At 38.4% G+C, this 19983-nt stretch overlaps 1 protein-coding gene across 1 annotated transcript in view; it reads left to right on the forward strand.

The window, feature by feature from the left end:
• LOC131059969 (exosome complex component RRP41 homolog) overlaps window positions 1–19983 on the forward strand; it is a 130771-nt gene that overhangs the window by 43580 nt on the left and 67208 nt on the right. Inside the window, exon 6 of the mRNA XM_057993036.2 lies at window positions 11726–11804. Coding sequence (XP_057849019.2) covers window positions 11726–11804 — 79 coding nt within the window. The remainder of the gene's footprint in view (window positions 1–11725; window positions 11805–19983) is intronic.

Consider the following 19983-nt stretch of genomic DNA (forward strand, 5'->3'; position numbering starts at 1 on the left):
GCTAAGGCTGATCAAGAGAGGGAAGAATTGGCTATTATTAACATGTCTAAGGCTGACCCAGCATTAAAGAAAGATAAAAATAAATGAAATAAAATATTAAAATCGATTGCCTAAGAGGAAGCCGACTTAGGGTTAAGTGCAAATGATAAAAGAAGATCACTATATAACATGGCTGACTTCCTTCTTAATATTAAAAGCAATTCGTATATAAAGGGGTAGCGGTCAGTTTGAAAGGTGGGCATCACTTGAAAGGGTGGTGATAAAAAGAGGTGTCCCTCTGCCCCTCTTAAGGGATATATATGAGCAGACTTATAAGAAGATGAATGAAAGGGAAAAAAATGAAGTATTCAATCTGGAAAAGAATCAGTTCTGATCTGATCTGGAATTAGACAGAGTAGAAATAAGAATAAATACCAATAAAGGGGATCGATCAGATTAGATTGGACATTGGTGCAGGAGCACTTGATGGACTTTATACCCCCATGAGGCAATTTTGTAAATTTGGCTTTAGCATTGTGTTTTGATAATGTAACGAGCTCTTTTAGACCATTTTGGACTTATTTGTATTGAGTTTGAGTCTTAGGAGGTCATTTGTGGGTTATATGGAAAATATTGTAAAAAGTTGTCATGTTGTCATGCAATTTTGCATTTTTGGTTGTATGTGGAAGGTGAAGGGTCAAGTCATTTAAAAGTCAGTTGTAATTGATCATTGTTGGTTGGAAAAGGCATAAATATGGCCTCCAACACGAATTCAATGAGTTGTTGAAGGTTGGAGAAGGTTGGAGAACGATGGAATAAAGAAGGAATTAATTTTTGTAGCATCCTTCTATTGTTTATTTTAAGTTTTCAGAATTTGCAGTCTGAAACATGCTATTTTACGGCCCTTTAATGGTCTCATATTGAGGACTATAATATATGGATGGAAAGATATTTCTTTTCTAGTTTCCAAATCTTTTTGTCTCATTAAATTTTATTGAGTTTTGTGTAATGGCGATTTTGGTGAAGGCTGTCCAGTTTGGCAGTTTTTGGTGAAGATAACAGTCTACAAAATTTGTGGTATGGAAATTGTTGGTACAATAAAATCCCTCAAGCCAATTGGAAAAGTTTAACAAACTATTCTAGTTTAATTTAAAGGTGTTTTGGTTCAATTTCATTAAGTCTTTCAAAAGTTATAAGCAATTTGGTGCAGGTTGCTTGGAACCCTTCCTAGGGTTAGCAGTTTTGGGAAAAGTATCATAACTTTTGTTTTAACTGTTGGATTTGGCTATAACTTGGAGGAAATGTTTGTATTTAGGCTTTCTTAAATCTCACTGAAGAGATTGGCTTAATTATATCTCTAGTGAAAGTTATTAAGGATTGTTCTCAAGTGGCAGATTCTGTCCTAGTACATTGATATGGTTAAATGGTTACAAAAATAATCTATTGTGTTGATGTAAATCCTCCCTCTTGCATCAGACATTAATAATAAATTAAATATACAATAGTTCGAACATATATTGTGGGTTTGGTATGAGTTCATAGCATAGTGAATATTATTTATATCTTCTCATTGCTGATCAATAATGTGTTATATATATATATATATATATATATATATATATATATATATATATATATATATATATATATATATATATATATATATATATATAGCATAGTGAATATATATAGAATGCATGCCATCTTATAGGATTCTTTATATGTTCTGCGTAATTATTATAGTCAGCCATGATAGGGGCATTAAGGGATTAGAAGAAGGGGAAACAGCGATGAGGTCCTCTCCTAAGTACGCCACTTCATGGTGGTGACCAAATGGTCCCATGAGGCCAATAGGGCACAAGGATTGTTGCCCTTGGGATTAGGAGGGAGGGATTTTCGGGATACCCTACTGTAATCGTTTTGACTTCCCTATCATGATTGGCCATGAGGTTTAGGAATTCAGATCATAGGGGGGAAGATAAAGGAAGGATGGTGAGGGGAACGGCTATGGGAATCCGATCTAGGTACACCACCTCATGGTGGTGACCAAATGGTCCCATGAGGCCAAGAGGGATTGAATATCTGCTCTTGAGCCTAGGGTAGAGGAACATTCAGGCACCCTAACGTACCCTTTATCTTAGCCTCCCTATGGTCGAGATCCATCATTAAGATATGTCCATCTTACAATCAAGTTAAATGTTCCTAAACCCTAGTAACGAGATCTGTGTTTTGCTTACTATTTCTAACAAAGATTTGTTTAATTATGTTTTCAATGATTATCTAACATGTTTGTGGGACCTCAATTTGGGCTCAACTAAGCCCAAGATGGTGTTCCTAGCAGCATCCTTAATGGGACATCTATCAAATGATGGTGGAATAAACCAACATCAACCGTACCCAATTTACGCTTGACCCCAATATTTGTTAGTAGGTTAGAGGATAACTAGCCACTTTGAAAATCTCTAATTAAATTGATAACTACATCGTTGCATATGCACCTAAATATAACAAAAATATTATATTCCCACAAGTGAATCTGTTTAACATTTCATACACGAGTGCAAGGTGTAACATGCATGTCATGATTCTCTAACAATCTTAAAATGTTCCTTGAGTTACAATACTGAATCATGGCAGCATGTGGGATCCTAATCTACTCTTAAGCTATTCAAGATAGATTAAAATTGAAAGGTGTTTGGGCTTTCACCAACCAGATTGGTGTCTACTCTATTGGGCAATAGAGTTGCAGCCAACAAAAAAGAGGATACACTTGCAGATGATAAATGGATCTCGATGTGTACATACCTACAAATTATAAATAATACTTCATTTAGTTGATTATGCTTAGTAATTTGTCATAATGTTGCAATAACCCACATGAAACAAAGGAAGGACCATTACAAAAGATTTGTACTGCATTTAAAGTTGTCAGACATTCATGGAACATCTCTTTCATTCATACCAGCAAATGTGGCTAGAGAGGATCTATAACTAGGTTTGATCATTCCCTAGAATCATTACAAATTGGCATGGAGACATTAATTCACATGCATTGTGTTGATTGAATACCTCTCCTATGATTTACAAAGTATATCTTGTCCCTATATAGACTAGACTTTGCATCATTTGATGCCATGCACAATCTGAGAAACTTTATAACTAGCATATTGTCTCAACAAGCAACCCTTAAAATATTTTTCCTTTTATTTATAGTACTTTGTTTCCACATGATTTGTTGTCTTGTTGGGGGTGGTAGGAATTCTTTTTGAGTTAAGGCATTGAATGCAACAACACAACAATTTTGATGATAATCTTTTTAGGATTCCTTGCTAGATTGCTTGGAGTATTTGAAATGTTCCTACCATGCATAGAGAAGTATCTATGTATTTTATTTGTAGACCTCCAACAACTAGGGTTTTATTTATGTCATTGAAAAAGCCCATAGCCCCTTCATCATCTTCACATGGCTTTGCATGTATATTTGTATTGTTGAGGTGTAATATCCCACTAAATTTTTTTTTGTTTTTTCAGGCCAATAGCAACTCATCCACAACAATTAACCCGTTAAGGTTAGAGTAATAAGCAAAACAACTAAAAGAGAACCCTTCCACCTTTTGTTCACCGAGAGCCCAGACTGGGAGGGTGAGAGCATACGGTGTTCCGAGGATCGTCAGCATCAATAAACAAACTGAACATTACAACTGCATGGGCGGCAAGCCATCCCCTTTTGCTTATCCAGCAGGGTAGAAACTAAACTTCTTGGCGGTGAACCGACCAAGGGAAAGATCACAAGAAATAGAAGTTCAATCACTCTACCGCATATTTCAGCGGGAGGACATTACATTAACAATCACTCCACCGCATATTTCAGCGGGAGGACCAAAACATTGAACTTATCACTCGACCACTTATTCAGCGGGAGGACATTACATTAAAACATCACTCTACCGCATATTTCAGCGGGAGGACTATTTATCAAAGAAAACTAACTTACAAAACTGAGAAGGCGGCAAGCCAGCCTCTTCCACTTATGCAGTGGGAATTACAAATAAAAGCAGATAGAATGAGATGCTCAGTACTACTGAAACAATCCTTACAATATGGAGATGAGATGAGAAGATTAACTGCAGATTTCTACACAATACTGTAATTTTCTGTTACACTGCTCTGCAGGCTGAAAGTACAGTTCCAGCAGCCCATGAAAACATGAAAATACTCATAACTCACTCAATTTTTACCCGAATTGATTCAAATCAAGCCCAATCCCACCGTACATCCAATACAATGACAACCAATCACAGCCACACCCCAAACAACCCTCTTTTTATTTTGCACGCATCCCAATGCAACCCAAAAACCCCACGCCTAGACTAGGAATTTCGATTTTGCATAATTAAATCAATACTCAAACAAATGTGCTAAAAACTTACAAACTTATTTGCCAGTGCTGGGAAGGAATATAGGAATAATACCCATAACTATCAGACGCTCCAGCAGAGAGATGTGAGCGAAAATGTGTTTCAGCCATAGGCAAAACCAGCAAGTCCAGAATCGTTGCAACACCAAGATGTCTATAGCAAAGCTCTGAAAACGATAGAAGAATACAAGGCACAGCTAGGTACTGTATTTCAAGTACGAAACCGGGTAGCACTAGGGAGATGCACTCCGAAGCCTCAAGTTCTGTCGCCAATCCGACAGCATAACATTACAGATTTTCAAGATGGTGCAAATGGGAACCCAAGCCTCATATTTATAACTTCATTCTTCAAATCCACATGACACCCCTCCAAATTCCACGCTTGCATTTGAATTTCATTCCACTTTCATGTGGACCCAAGTGTAGCGCCCAACTCCCTAAGTCAAAAGTCACGCCCAAGAGAGGGGAGGACCCACGTTGGACACTTAGGCACAAAAATGACGATGTAAAGTGAAATAAAATATTTCACATCCCATAAAATAACTGAATTTCGCCCAAACTTAGGATTAACAGGCATTAATCCCAAATTTAATAAACCAGTAGCCAATAAATAGATTAATTAAATATTAACCTTAGGAAAGGAAATAATATTTAATTATGTTGCAAATATCTCCCGCACTGATTATTATCACCTCCAAGATGAAACTGAGCCCAGACGACCACAAACTGCTGCAGAATTCAGACCCCTGTCTACTGCCAAAAATAGAAATGTGCCACCCAGCCACTTACTAAAAATAGTAAGTCAAGAATTAATGCTCAGAAAAATATGATCATCGCGTCCAGAGGCAAAGCAAGGAGTGCTCGGTCGGACAATGGCACCAGAACGGTCATCCCCTGACTTACTAAAAATAGTAAGTCCTCGTTTCATTGATGCTAGACCCTGATTACTCATTCCACCTAGCCTATGGGTCTCAGGAATAGGCTAATGGACCTCTGAAAGAACATCAGTGAGAAGGGGACATTACATGAGGGGCTCAATGTCATTTGGGACAGAATAGTGTAGTTGTATGTGTTAATTGTTGTCATGTCTAAGTAGTAATGGTTGTGTTGAGATGTGAAAGAAGGTAGGTTGCCTTTGGTGTCTGAGTGGTGGTGGCTTGTTAAATTGTTGACTTGAATAGTACGTTGAGGCCAAAAATGTTGCAAATGCCCAAGGTGGGGTTTTGGGGAATTGCATGTTGGAGGGTACAAAAGATGGATAGGGGACTAGGGAAATAGGATGCCAAGGTGAATGAGGAAGCTGAAATTCATGGGCTTGGGGAGAATTAGTGGCAAGACAGTGGGGATGAAGATTTGGGAATACCAATTGTATTTGGAGTATGGGGATGGAAGGGCTTGAACATTTGCAAACATAAGTGAAGGTGATTGGGGATGGGGGGTGTGGGAGTACCAAGTACCATGCATGCATCATGGGGGGAAGAAGACTTGATATCCTATTAGGGTTTGGGCATTGAGGATCCATGATGCGATCAACTTTAGGAAAGATACTAGGGAAGTGTTTGGGGGTTTGTAGTGTATAAGGCATTGGGATTTAGGGTTTTAGGATGATGAGGTCCCAGACACAAGAATTTATAGAGGGAAAAAAACTTGAAGTCTTAACAAAAGAAGGAACATATGGGCATCGGGTTTCAAACCTTGCATACAATGTAAGAGGTTTAATGAATGCTTGGAGGCCCAAATTTGAAGACAAAGAAGGCAATGGGATGTGGAGAGAACAAATGCACAAATTGGGGAATGGGGAAATGAGAAATTAAATTCTAGGGAGATGAGTATAGAAATCCCAAAAGCTTGTTCGAGGTAGAATAAAGGGAGTGTGGGGTTGTAGGTGAAGGAAGGAATTTTGGTAAGGAGAACTTAGAAACCCTTGCAAAAATAGGAAAGAAGAAGCATGAGGGCATGAGGAATTGAGGGGTGAAGCAAAATAGCATCAAGGTAGAGAAAATCTTAAAACCTTCCCCAAAATAGGAGTTTGACACACACATGCTTGACATTGATAGATTTTTGCATTTTGATACTATGCACATGATAAGTATACAAAGATATGTAAAACACACCACTTTGATTCAAACTAGCTAAGGGAGCTCATTAAATGAGTTTTCTCATCAGTTATCACTGATGGTTAGAGAAAGGCTAGGGCAACAAAGTGGGCAATAAGAAAATATTGCATTGTTGGTGTGAGCACCGGTAGAGCCAATGACATTTTAATTTCTGTAACATGTTCTTGAAATAAGGAGAACATGTCCCCAATAGAACCAATGTTGCTTGTTTTTTGAACATTTTCTTGAAATGAGAACATGCTACATGAAATGGGAAGGCATGGGCATACAAAAATTCGATAATATAATCATTTGCCTCTTCTTGTGATTGAACATTCATTATTCCTGCAATTGCCCTTGGCCTTTGAGTAGTCTTCCTCTTTCCATTTGTAGAAACCTTAGGACCAGCAACCATGGATGGCATAGTAGATTGTGTGAACTCTATTGGTATACACTCGAGTCTTTCCTTTTCCTCTTGAACAATCTATTTACTTCTGCCTTCTCATCTATGGTTATCTTTTGACAAATTTTAATCCCATGCCCTACACTTTACAAAAGGTGACTAGATATTGTTGATGTGTTTTTTATGCACTATGCAACACATAATAAAATACTAAGTATTCTATCCTCTCTTGAACAAAATCCTCCCTTATGCTAAACTGTGTGATCAAATGGGATGACTCCAAGGTTCTGAATGTCAAGTCTTGACATGCTCTTGGATAGACTCAATTGTTTGATGTGATATTTCCGGAATCACAAGGTGGACTTACGTTGGATCTTGAATGCTTGAATTTTGCTAGAACTTGGAATTTTACTTAACCAAAAAAAAAGATAAAAGGATAGGGTTTAGAAAGTTAATCTAATCCTAAGAATGCAAGAGCGATGGACAATCTTTGGTGAATCTCAACTAGACTTTGCTTTGCCATGCAAAGCAACAACTCCACAAAGTTTAGTGCGATCATGTAAGGTAAGCATATGACGTTTAGATCACTACCACAGACATAGACACCATCAAGACGATGCATATCAGTGAAGAAATAACAATTGAAGTTAAGCTTGGCTAAGATAGATCTAGTTGACTACGCAAGACACTTTACAATCAGCAAGGTGTTAGTAGTATGGATGTATGAACTTCACCATTGATCATGCACAAAGTTCTTCCTTTCATCTAAACAACATAAAAATTAAATGAGAAGTAGAGACCATGCAAATGTTGAATCAACACATAAAGTTCACCATATCTTCGATGAAATTAATATGCTTCTTACAACAAAGTCTTGGCAACAATCTTTGCTTTCTCCTCCTAATCTACTCTAACTATCTAACTTCTATCAACTATTGTTTGCTACTTAAACTATTAACTATTAACATTTACAATTAAAAGAGTGGAGCCTTATAAAGTGCTCTCATTACGATGAATGGCTCAGATTGATTCACAATCAATGGCCCAGATTGAAAGATGAAAACCCTAACTAGGGTTTGTTACGCCCATTACAAAGCATTTAATGCTTGACCAATGATTGAATTACATCTTATAGGACACATGCCCTTCCTTGAATAATTGACCAATAGATGGTGAGGGTAGATGTGTCGAACTTTGTGCCCACATGGTAGTTATCCTCTTTGATGGATGAGTCAAGTACATTGAATCTAGATGCCTTAGCTTGAGATGATGTGATTGGATAAGTGATGACTGGGTGCGACCTCAGCTGGCTCATTGTAACTCATCACAGGTCGTAGGTGAATGAGGGATGATGGTGGGAGATACTCCCAAATTGCATCATCTTCCTATCTTGATCACCTTTGCCCTGAAGCTTCCATCTTTGATTACTCTTGCTATACTGACAATGATTCTTGGATTTCCAAAGGAAATTCAAGATTATGCAAATTTTCTTCCTTGAGTGCTTGATCTTCCCTGTACAGTGTTATCTTCTTCATGTGGTGAAAATCCTTCATACCAAGCCTAGAGTTTTCTTGTCCCCTCCTTGATGTCTTCTCCTTGCATTGTAGTGCTTTGTTTTGATGACCCTATCCTTGTGTTGCGCTTGCCACTTGCTCGTCCTCTATGCCTTGATTCACCCTCTTGCATGTAAGTGTGATGTTCCTTCCACACCTTCAAGTCTTGACTTTCTCACATTCCTTTGTATATTCATCGCACTTACATCAAACATGGAACCAAACATAATTTGAATCAAAACATTGTAGAAAGTACTACTATTAATTCACAAATAAAGCCTCCCACTACCTTTCCTAAATCTGGAAACGAATTTTCTGATCATGGAAACATCCGATTTCCCTTCTTTTGACTTAATTCTCATCAATTTGAGTCTGATTTTTTGTCTCAGCCTGATTTATGTCTGATTTCTAACTTTCATATGTCTGATTTGCACTGGTTTCAGGTGGCAAAGGAAGTTTATGGATCTCATAGGGCAAAGGAAGTGATATCAGCTTGGTCAGGGTTTGAGGGGGGCAAAGGAAATGCATGTGGTGTCAGTATCGCTTGCTCAATTAGCTGGTTCAAGGCATTTCCACTGACTGTAGGAAGATTTGACTTATGCCAATCAGCAGAATCTTTTCAATTAAAGTTCATTTTCACCAAACATAGAGACTCCATCACTTTGGTCGAGCTTCTAAGAGGTCAAAGGAAGTGCTCATAAGCTGATTGGACTCTTGACCAGGCAAAGGAAGTGCTAGGTTGGGGTTTGAGGGGGTCAAAGGAAAGGAGCACAAGCTGGATTGGGGTTTCAAGGTGGCATTGACAGTGGCAGGCCGGACTTTCAAGGGGGCATTGACCATGCCTTCGTCACATTTTGGGCCTTCAAGTGAGAGCAAAGATGTCCATTCTCTATCACATCATGCTTTCATTTCTTCGATGATTCATTTGATCTCTCTTTGTCTTGCTTGACTCATTGAATTGATCTTTCCTCCACCACTAACATGATCATTGACTTAGACATTTTCATCTAACCTTGGCCGGAGTTCATAGCATGCATTGATAGTCATCCAAGGAATTTCAGACTTTTGAGGTAGCACTGACTGAGAAAGGTCGGGCTTTTACGAAGTCATTGACTGAGATGCTAAGATAGATTGGACTTTTGGTAAGGCACTGACTGGAAAAGTTCGGACTTTCAGGGGGTCATCGACTGATTCTCCAAATTTGATCTTCATTAATCTTCATGTCATGCTTAATGCCTTGGATTGATCTTCCTTCATCATTTGCTTGATCATAAACTTGAACATCATCTTCCATCCTTGGGCGGGGGATTTCACCTAGCACCGACTGAGCTTCAAATGAGGTCATGGATTAGACAAGGCACTGACTGAGAACGGTCGGGCTTTTGGTAGGGCATTGACTAGGCTCAAAAGTTGCTAGCCTCACTCAATCACTTCCACTTCATCAAATATCAAACATTCATCCTCAAAATGTTCATCTCGCTTAACAAAAGCATCTTTATCTTAGATCGGACTTTGGAGAGGTCACTGACCGAGGTGTTAGGAATGGCAGGGGTTTCAAGGGGTCACTGACTGTGACCTCACTTATGCATTTTCACTAATAGAGACACTTACTTCATCAATGTTAAGGCCCTTTGTCATCAACACACCCTCATCTTGATTGCCTATGCTTTGACCACCCTCATCTTGGTCATCCTTAAACTTCCTTTGACAGTCCTCCATGCTTAGACTCAATTTTATCTTCTGATTTTGGATGTATATGATGTTGATGATCAAATGAAATGTTCATCCAAATCGCCTATCTCCTAAGCCTTGGGAGCTAACTAACCTCGATTCCACCCAAAAGAGACAAACATAACTTGATCATTTCCGGGCAACCTGAGACACTGCACTTCCTCAAGTAAAAGGTTAATAGCAAAAGACATCACAACTGACCTAGAAAGCAGAAAAAAGTGAGGGTCCCCATTTGCAATGGGGTGATGTGTGAAAATGTCACAACAAATACCTGAGAATATCTTCCTCTAAAATCTTTGTTGATGAATGACAACCAAACTCTACTCCCCCTCAAATTTTTCTTTTTATTTTTTTCCTGAAGTGTTACAAATTGCAAAAGAGGTTTAGTGAGTTTGAATGGGTTCTTTGCATAAGGGCTTAAGAGGACGGAAGGGCATGCCAACAAATTTATGTGGTTGTCCCCCTTCACTCCCACCACTCCCACACCATGAGGAACTCTCATCTCTTTTTTGTGCCATCCAACATTTTCACTACCCTCACTACTCATGTTCTTTGAGAAAAAAACAGTGCAAACTGCAAAAAGAAAACCAAATTGAAAATTTAAAAAACTACCTTAACAGTTTACCTGTTTGCTTAAATTTTTTTCACTATGAAATATTGAAATTGAAAAAAAATAAAAGCCTACCTCATTGCTGCTACTGCTGCCCTTCTTCTTACCTTCTCTGCCACTCCCTAGAGCTCATTGGTCAGTGTTCACAAATGTCAAAACAATCAATGCATGCAATGTGTTTTGCTGCTGTGTTCTTCTCGCTTTTAAAGTTAGGGCTGGTAGGTTTAACTTTAGGGTTTTGAAAGGGGAGGAGGGCCTTGTGGGCTTCCTCATCCCTCTTAATTTTTCATTTAAAAAAGGACCAAAATAGTTATTTAAAAAATAAAATTAAGCAAAAAAAACGATTTGCATGCAGGATGGTTGGCTGTCCCTGGATGGCAGACAGCTGTTCCCTGGTAGGTGACAGGGATAGAGAACAGCTCAGTGACATTTCTAGTGTGTAGCCATGCCCTCAAAATGTTTTAGATGTGAGGATGGACAGAAAAGCCCTGTGGATGCATCCCCATGTATCATCGATTATTTTCTATGCTCTATAGGTTTACTAGTTTTGTTTGCTTTGTTTTCTCTGTCCTTACCATTTATGCATCCTCTAGTCTTCCTCTAAATGTATTCCTGTGTTTATCCTCCTCTTCCTTCTTCAATATTATGTTTTTCTATTTAATGCCTTGCCAAACTGAAAAGAGATGTTGGCTGAGAAGTCAATCCCCTTATGATATTTGATTTTATAAATAGAAATAATTGAATCTTGAAAACCTACAGTATTAGGATATGTGTAGTCTCGATAGATGTTATGTACTTTACCTTGTTGTTATAGTTCTTCGTTTCTCCGGCCATCCGTCTATAAATATGAATAGAAATCATAGGTTGCCTGTCAAAACTTAAAATTAGAAGTTTATTAATACAATTTGTACATGTCTGCTATGCTTTTTTGTGCAGACGATCAACAGAAATTTCTCTAGTCATTCGCCAAACAATGGAAGCAGCCATATTGACACGTTTAATGCCACGATCTCAGGTTGTACTTCCACATATATTTTCTCTAATTGTTTTTTCCTTTTTGGAAACTTTTTTATCTAAGTCAGAAGCTTTCTGCTTAAAACACCATTTGGTTTTATTACATGTTTATTCTTATTTCTTATGCTTTTGAGTAGTGAGTATTTCAATTAACATGTTATGTTTTATAGGATTCCCGTTTTTTCTTTGAAGGAAATTAGCATTTACATCATATGCTAGTTTGATTATTTTCTTTCATTTGTTTCACCTCTTTATTTGTTAGAATGATCTTTGCTCACCTGTCCATTGGGATAGGGGATCATTCAAGATATATTTTTAAACTTTATAATGATGCAATCTAGGATTTGTTCTCTGTAATACCACCTAACACAAACTATTCCAGAAAATTTTGGTTCTGAAGCTTTTGCTAAAATAAATAATAAATTGGGGCTTCAGATTATTTTCTTTTTCTTTTTCTTTATGGGGAGTTGCGAACCAGACTCATACATGCCATGGCCACAATCTCCTTTGCACTGCAAATTCATGGTTTGTCGCTTTGTAATTTTCACAGATGTTCAAAAATAGTCAGATGACTCTTTATGTCATGATGTAATTTAGCAATCAATGACCTTTGCCAATCCACCATTTGTTTGGAATTATGTCTAAGAGCATCTTATTGGTGAAAAGCAAAATTTCCCTATTCAAGATTGGCATACTTTTATGCTAAGTTGCTGGTTATGGGACTGGAACAAGTATGGGTTTAGGGTTTGGATATGGTGGTGGTATGGTATTTTTTTCCGTTGGGTATGGGTTTGTGTATGTATATAATTTTTTTTGAAATTATAAAATAAAAAAACAGTGATACTCATAACTGACATTAAACAAAATATTTAAATACCTCGTGATTTGCATTAAAGAAAATACACAAATTCATAATTTAGTGATTTGTCAATGTCAAAACACAAAGAAAAATTATAACGAATATTCAATAATCTGTAATATTCCCTTTTCAAAATAGGATTTAATAATAAACAATAATAAAAAAATTATAAATATAAAAGAATAAAATTAAACATAACCATAACTAAAATTTAGTTAAGTTTAATGAATGGTCGAAAGGCATAAGATGAAAAGTTGTGACTCCCTCAAACATGAGACATAAAAGGGAGGAGAACTTCATTTGAAAGGGGGATAATTTGGAAGTGCAAATCTGATTTAAATAAGAAGTGCAGATCTGATTGTGAAAGGTTGTTTCCCTTTCAAAGGGCAGAAATAATGAAGAGTTGCACTATTTCAAAGGGTACTAATGGTGAAAGGGAGTGTCTCTTGCGAAAGGCAATCCATAATTGATGCAGGAACATCCCCGGTCGATGGGCAATCTTGCATCAACCAAAATATTTCCTTTCAGTTTTGTTTTTGTTTTGTTCTTTGTGCAGTTTTCTGTGTTCTTGTCGGTTGGCACCAGTAGTTGTTTGTTCTTCATGGCAGATCTTGTTTTCGGTTTCCTGGCGGTTTCATGTGGTTGATTCCAGATTTCTAGTTCATTTGGGTTCTTTTCCGGTCAGTTATCGCTTCCGGTTGGCTGTTTCTGGGTTCCCGGGATAGTTCTTGTGCTTACCAGCTGGTTTTCCTTCTTTACCGGCGTGATTCTTGTCGTGTGGATTCATTTTGGGTCTTGTCCGATGTTCTTTGGCATGTGGCCGACCTTCCTGTTGAACCGCATCACTTGGTTTTTATTTTCTGGAAAGATTTATCAAATTCTTAGGGCCGACCTAATTACACGTTTCATTTTCCTGCATTGGTGAATGTAACCTTATGAGGCCGACCCAGTTGTGTTCCGGCGGGTATAAATAGGATGTTAGGTAATCATTTGTAAGGGTAGAGGAAGTAGAACTGAGAATACGGATTAAGATTCGCATGTTGTGATTTAGTTGGTTCTTAGATTTTCGGTTGGATTGTATCTAACTTAAAGCCTGCATGTAACCGGTTAATTACCAGATGTTCTTGGATGATAATATAATGATTGCCGAAGGATTGCCAGAAGTTCTATGGCTTTAATATGATTTTTTTATGTGAATTTCTTATGTTTTCTTGTTGCTTCCGTTGTGTCTCTCTCGCTGCATAAGCCAGTTGACTCTTTTCAGGGTTTTTACCGGTTATGGCTGCATCAATAATGAAGAGGTGTTACCTCTCCCTCACATTGAGAGATATAAAGGAAAGGAATCAAGGCTTCCAGTAACATGACCATCGATCAGATCAGATCAGAACTGTTATTAAGTTACAGGCAATAACATCCTTGTTCTTGGTGGTATGCATGAGGATGTGCATAATATGTATGCTTAATATATCAAGCCTGATAATGTTCTTATGTAGAATTTAATAGTATTATTAATATAGACTGCAATATGTATGACAGCCGTACTTAATTTCATATATATTCATAATACATTAGAAGTTAGTGTACTCATATCCCAATTACTTAATCAATTCTAATTCTTCCCCCCATAAGGAGAGGAGTGGTGGAGTAAATCCATCCCCAAAAAAGATATGCCCCAAGGGTGAATGGACTTATGATCCTGAAATCTGGGCTGTATTATGAGCCCCAAGGGTGAATGGACTGATGTTCCTGAAATGTGGGCTGAATTGGTGTCATTGCGCCCTAGGCAAGTAAATCCCCATCTAGGGTTGAGAATTAGAAGGGATTAAGATTAGAGCTTGAATAAGGACAATAACAATTGTACTCTGAGCAACCATATTTAATATGTAATTAATGTAGCATAATAAGTAGTAATGCATGTTGCTCTTTAGGAACTGGCAGCCTCCTAGTAGGGGACATTACATAATCTTTGTAGTGCTCTTCATTGAGAGCATCAAAGTCAATATTTGGTTCAATTTCATTTTCATTTGATCCACAATCAACTACATCACCACTCCCACTAGCCCCGTCATATATAGAAGCTGCCTCACCTTTAGAGACTTCGGTAAATTATGCAATTGTAGTGTCTAAGTCGGCACACTCAGGATTAGATCTAAATTCTTAATCACTCCCTCATTATAATCACGTCTTAGACAAGTTGGAGTGCACAAAGACAAAATCTTTAGCTTTTTTTGCACCCAATTGGTTGTGTTTAATTGAGTGGATAAAGAAGTACGTACTCCAATTCCACTCCAAAGAAGAACTCTTTAACATTTTAATTTGCATACAACATTTAGAATTAGAAAAGATAAATAATAAATGATAAATAAATAATATATAATAGCGAGTGATAAATGAGAAAGTTAAAAAATATAAAAGATGCATACTTCAGAGAACTTTTATTGCAAGTCACTACAAGTCAATAGATATGTACCACTATTCCTAAGCATATTTTTTGTACTATGCATCAATTGTTGGATACAAGGAGCCCAAGATGGGGGAATATGCACCAATTCATGCACTAATCTTCAGTAGCATTATGGATGAACATGCATTTGAAAAAAATATTTTGATTCACAAGGACAAAACTGTAGAGGGTTTCTCAACTATTTTTATTTCAGCAAAGGAGTGTGTGCTCCTTGTTGGTAGCCTTAGGTATGATATGATGATTATATTTCAAATTTGTTGCTTCCTCCCATAGCATTGTGAAATTGTTATCATCATGGAAAGCATGCTAAAAGGGGTAATGGAGTAAGGGACACAACTTGTAATATAGGTCATGTGGACTCTTAGAGTCATCTTGAAGATTGTTTTTGCATATGGGATCCAGGTGATCTTTTGCGGGTTAAAGTGAATAGAAGCATTGACTATTGAGTTATCCATCTCTTATATTTGGATTGAAGGGAAGTTTATGAGGAATCATATAGGGTTTGTTGTGCATCTTAACCGCATTGTGAAGGATCAATGTTCATGGTTCGTAGAAGCTAAGTACTACACTTGAAGACAAGATTGTGAGTAATGGCCAATTGGAGATAGTCACCATGACAAGCTTGGTGTGGAAAGATGGCAAGCAAAATAGATGTCAATTGAATGTTCAAGATTTTATTACTAGGCATGGTATGGTGTTGTTGGAGTTGAGGTACATACAAGGTTGCTCCTTTTGGATGGGGGATGGAGAATTCAAGAAGAATGAGATACCACAAAATGACTTCATCATTCCAAGCATCATGAAGGCAAAACAAATTGTTGTCACTTTATGCAAAGATTTCTATATCATGGTCTAGGAGGAATTGGTAAAATATTGGGTTTGTAGTGGTAACCTCTTGGAGAACTCACCATGGAGCTGAAAGTCAAGGATGAATAGAAACATTGAATACTTCAAGGTTTAGTGAATGGAGTCCCAAGTGTGGTTACAATTAGAAGAAGGGAGGTCTCTTTTCAAAGAAACCAAGTAGCTCGAGCCACTCGATGCTTAGAGATAACCAAGTGGCAAGGGTCTATTCTTAGGTAAGATACTTGATTATGATAATGTTTGATTTGTTTTGGATAACTCAATAGTACTCTCCTAAGTTGGTCACCAAATGAGATACTTGTAAAATGGAGCCTTCTTGTTGGTAGTCGCCGATTATACATGGTAGGGATAAGTGTTCACTGCAAGAAACATGGACCAGAGGCCAATATGAATATGGTTTCCAACTTTGGATATGCTGTTCCTAATATCTTCAGCCTCTTCCATACTTTCTTTGCAGTCATAGAAGGATTTTCAGTCACATGGTGGAGGAGTTTCCAGCCCAATCCCATGATTGAAGTGTTTTGAGCTGGTGCAAAGTTATTTCCAGCCTTTACATTCTTGATTTTGAGTAAAGGAACTCAGTTTGGCAGCCATGGTACTATATTCCTATTGATCACTTTTTTTGTATTAAGTATCATAGAACAACATTACAATATTCAAAAGTCCTGGCTGGAAAACACACAACCATCTATCAGATAGGACTCACAGTATCAAAAAACCATTGCTGGAAAACCCACAACCCATATCATATGTCGATTACATACAGGTTACGGATGAAGCATAGGAAATAATACATAATATATCCCAAAATTTACAAAAATACAGCATTGGAGGTCCCATATTAGCAGTATATCATAAAAGGAACAAGTTATCAACTAGCTAAAAAGGAAGGAGTCGGGATCAGTGTTATCTCCCAGAGGGAGGAGCCACGCAGTCCATCCCAATTCGCCCTCGCACCACACCTGTACATGTCCCTCGATGAACTGGTCTCTAAAAGGGTGAGTAGGCAATCCTTCCAGTTCCATCTGAGTGAAGTCCTCTCTCTGCTGTCTTGCCTCCATCTCCTGCATAAATTTCATTAATGCCTGCTCAAAGTTTGTCTTATTACTTCCCATTCAGTCCCAGGTAAACCCATGAGACACCTCCCTGATGAAGACATATGTTGCACCATCATTCAACCATCTGTCAAATTTGCCCTCATCAAGGCGGAGAACCACTGTGACCTGCATAGCAACAAGGTAATGAATGAGTCTCCTAAGAGACTCAGTGAGGTATCTACCCTTGCCAATAAACACATCACCATTCCTAGATTTCCAAAAGATCCAAAGAATTTCCAAGGAGAGAACAAACCAAAAGAGATTAGCACATTTCTTGCCACCTTTAATATAACCAAGGACCACCTCATCAATAGTAAGACATTTAGTATCAATTTAAAGACCAAACAATTTCCACACCTCTTTGGCGAAATGACACTCAAAAGAGATATGTAGCACAGATTCAGGGAGACGACACAATTTACACAATAGGGGGTTGCCAGTATTGTCTTTAAGAGGGAGCTTGTGAAGCAGAAGTTTACAGGCAAAGAACTTCTTTTTTGGTTCAAGCGGAGCAGACCAGAATCTCATGAGAGCAGAATGCCACTTTTTAGAATCCTAGGTGAGGTTCCAAACATTATTGAGATGAGTTAGGATATCTTCGGAATCAACAAGGGAAGAGTAGACAAGTTTGGCTTTCATTAGAGGGAGGGGAGAGCCGTCAACCCAACAAAGGGAAGAAATAGGGGAGACGAAGGAGGGGAAGATGAGGAGAGGATGGGTCCAGTGCAGTCTTGAGGACATTGTAGGTTCTGGCTTGGGAGATGGGGAGGTTGAAAGCCGAACTAAGAGCATCCCAAGAAATCAGAGAGCTGTCTTTCAAGATGTGTTCAAAAGTAACAAGGCCCAAGTTGTGCCATTTCAAGGCAGAACACCCTTGAAGGCAAGCCAGTTGCTTCCCATTATGCAGAATATTCCACCATATAGATCTGCCCAAGTTGAGAGTACCCTTATTATCAACAATGCCATTGTTACTGATAAATTGTTTGACATGGTTCCAAGCCCTCCATATGGACTTAAAGACTTTTGAGCCAGCTGGAGAGATCTCAAAATTGCCAGCAATCAAGTCCCACATGGGCAAGTTCCTCCATTTCTTTGCCTTTTTAGGGAGGGAGCACTGTATATTGTGTCTGATCAGAATTTTCCAAGGTTCATTGCCATCAAGGGCTTTAAAAATCCACTTGGTAGCCAAGGCAATGCCCTGAATTTTGAGTTCTTCGAGGCCCATGCCCCCGTGCATCTTATATCTAACACACCAATCCCATTTTACAGCATGCTGTTTCTTGTTCTTCTTCCCATCCGACCATAGGAATTTCCTGATTTGTTTTTGAAGATTATTGAACTGGTAATTACTGAATAGCCAGGCTGAGGAGCAATAGATGTTGTATGAAGACAAGATTTTTTGATAGACTTGAAACCAACCTGCTAGGGAGAGGTAGTTTCTGTTCCATTTATTCAGTTTTTTATCCACCTTATTCCTGAACCACTCCCACATTTCTTTCAGATTCGGGGAGACAGAGAAGGGGATACCCAGATATCTAGTGATTAGGTTCGGTCCTCCCCATTCCAGGTCAAATTTAGAAAGCCAGTTAGGGGGGGAATCAGTCCATCCTAGCAAGGTTGATTTATGGAGAGCAATTTTGCTACCTGAAGCCTTGCAAAAGATTTCAATGTTGTGCAGCAGAGAGGATAGGTTCTCCTCTTCCGCAAACTGGACATTGATAATTTCCTCTTTATTAGGGAGAGAGATGCCTTTGACCCTAGGGGTCATATTGCGATCCTTAAGAACATAGTACATAGCATCAACAACCAACACAAATAAGGCCGGGGCAAGTGAGCAGCCCTGTCTTATTGACCTGGAAAGAACAATATTATCAGATCTGATTCCATTTACATCAACAACAGCATTGGCCTCACAGAAGAAAGTTTGAACCATCCTACAGAACATCTCCGGGAACCCCAGGCTCACCAACATCTGAATTATGAAGCTCCACTGTATCCTATCATATGCCTTTTCAAAATCAATCAACAACATGGCCCTGTTTTGCCCTGATTCCTTAGCCCACTCGAGTGATTCCCAACGGGTGATCAAATTTTCAAGGATATATCTACCTTTAACAAAGCCAGTTTGGGTAGGACTGATTATCTTTGGAAGGATTTTAACCAGCCTATTAGCCACCACTTTGGCCAAGATCTTATAGGAGACATTTAACAATGTGATAGGCCTCCAGTTCTTTAGCAATGTCTTGTCCCCCTCCTTAGGGATGAGCTTGATCACCCCTTGGTTGATTTCTTTGCCCAAAGTTCCTTGATTAATAGCTTCCAGATATAGGCTATGTAGGTCACCAACAATCCACCTGATATTCTTCTTGTAAAATTCCACCGGAAAGCCATCCGGTCCAGGGGATTTGTCATTGCCCATTGAGGAGATGGCCTTTCCAATTTCCTCTTTTGAGATGGGACTCCCTACAATATCAATGTCCTCCTCATTAAGCTTAGGTGGGATCAAATCCTTAATGAGCACCCTGGCAGCCCTATGTTCATCATTTACATCTGTTGTAGTGAATAAGTGTTGGTACAACTGAGTGAAGCACTTAAGGATCTCCTCTGTGTCAGTAATGTGGGTATTGTTTTCCCAAATAGCACTGATGCTCTCTTTTGCCTCTTTGACCTTAAGCATTTGGAAGAAAAAATTTGAGCCCTTGTCCCCCGAATCCATCCAATTCAATTTGGCCTTGGTTTTCAATCCTCTAACCTTCTCATTCTGAATTTTCCTAAGCTAGTTCTTGGTTGACACCAAGGTGTTAGTAAGGCTTTCATCATTAGGTGAGTCCTGGAGATTCATCTCTGCATTACATAGATCTTCCTGTAGTAGCCTCTCTTCCCTCCTGGCATCCTT

This window comes from Cryptomeria japonica, chromosome 1 (assembly GCF_030272615.1).
Source record: "Cryptomeria japonica chromosome 1, Sugi_1.0, whole genome shotgun sequence".
Taxonomy (NCBI): domain Eukaryota; kingdom Viridiplantae; phylum Streptophyta; class Pinopsida; order Cupressales; family Cupressaceae; genus Cryptomeria; species Cryptomeria japonica.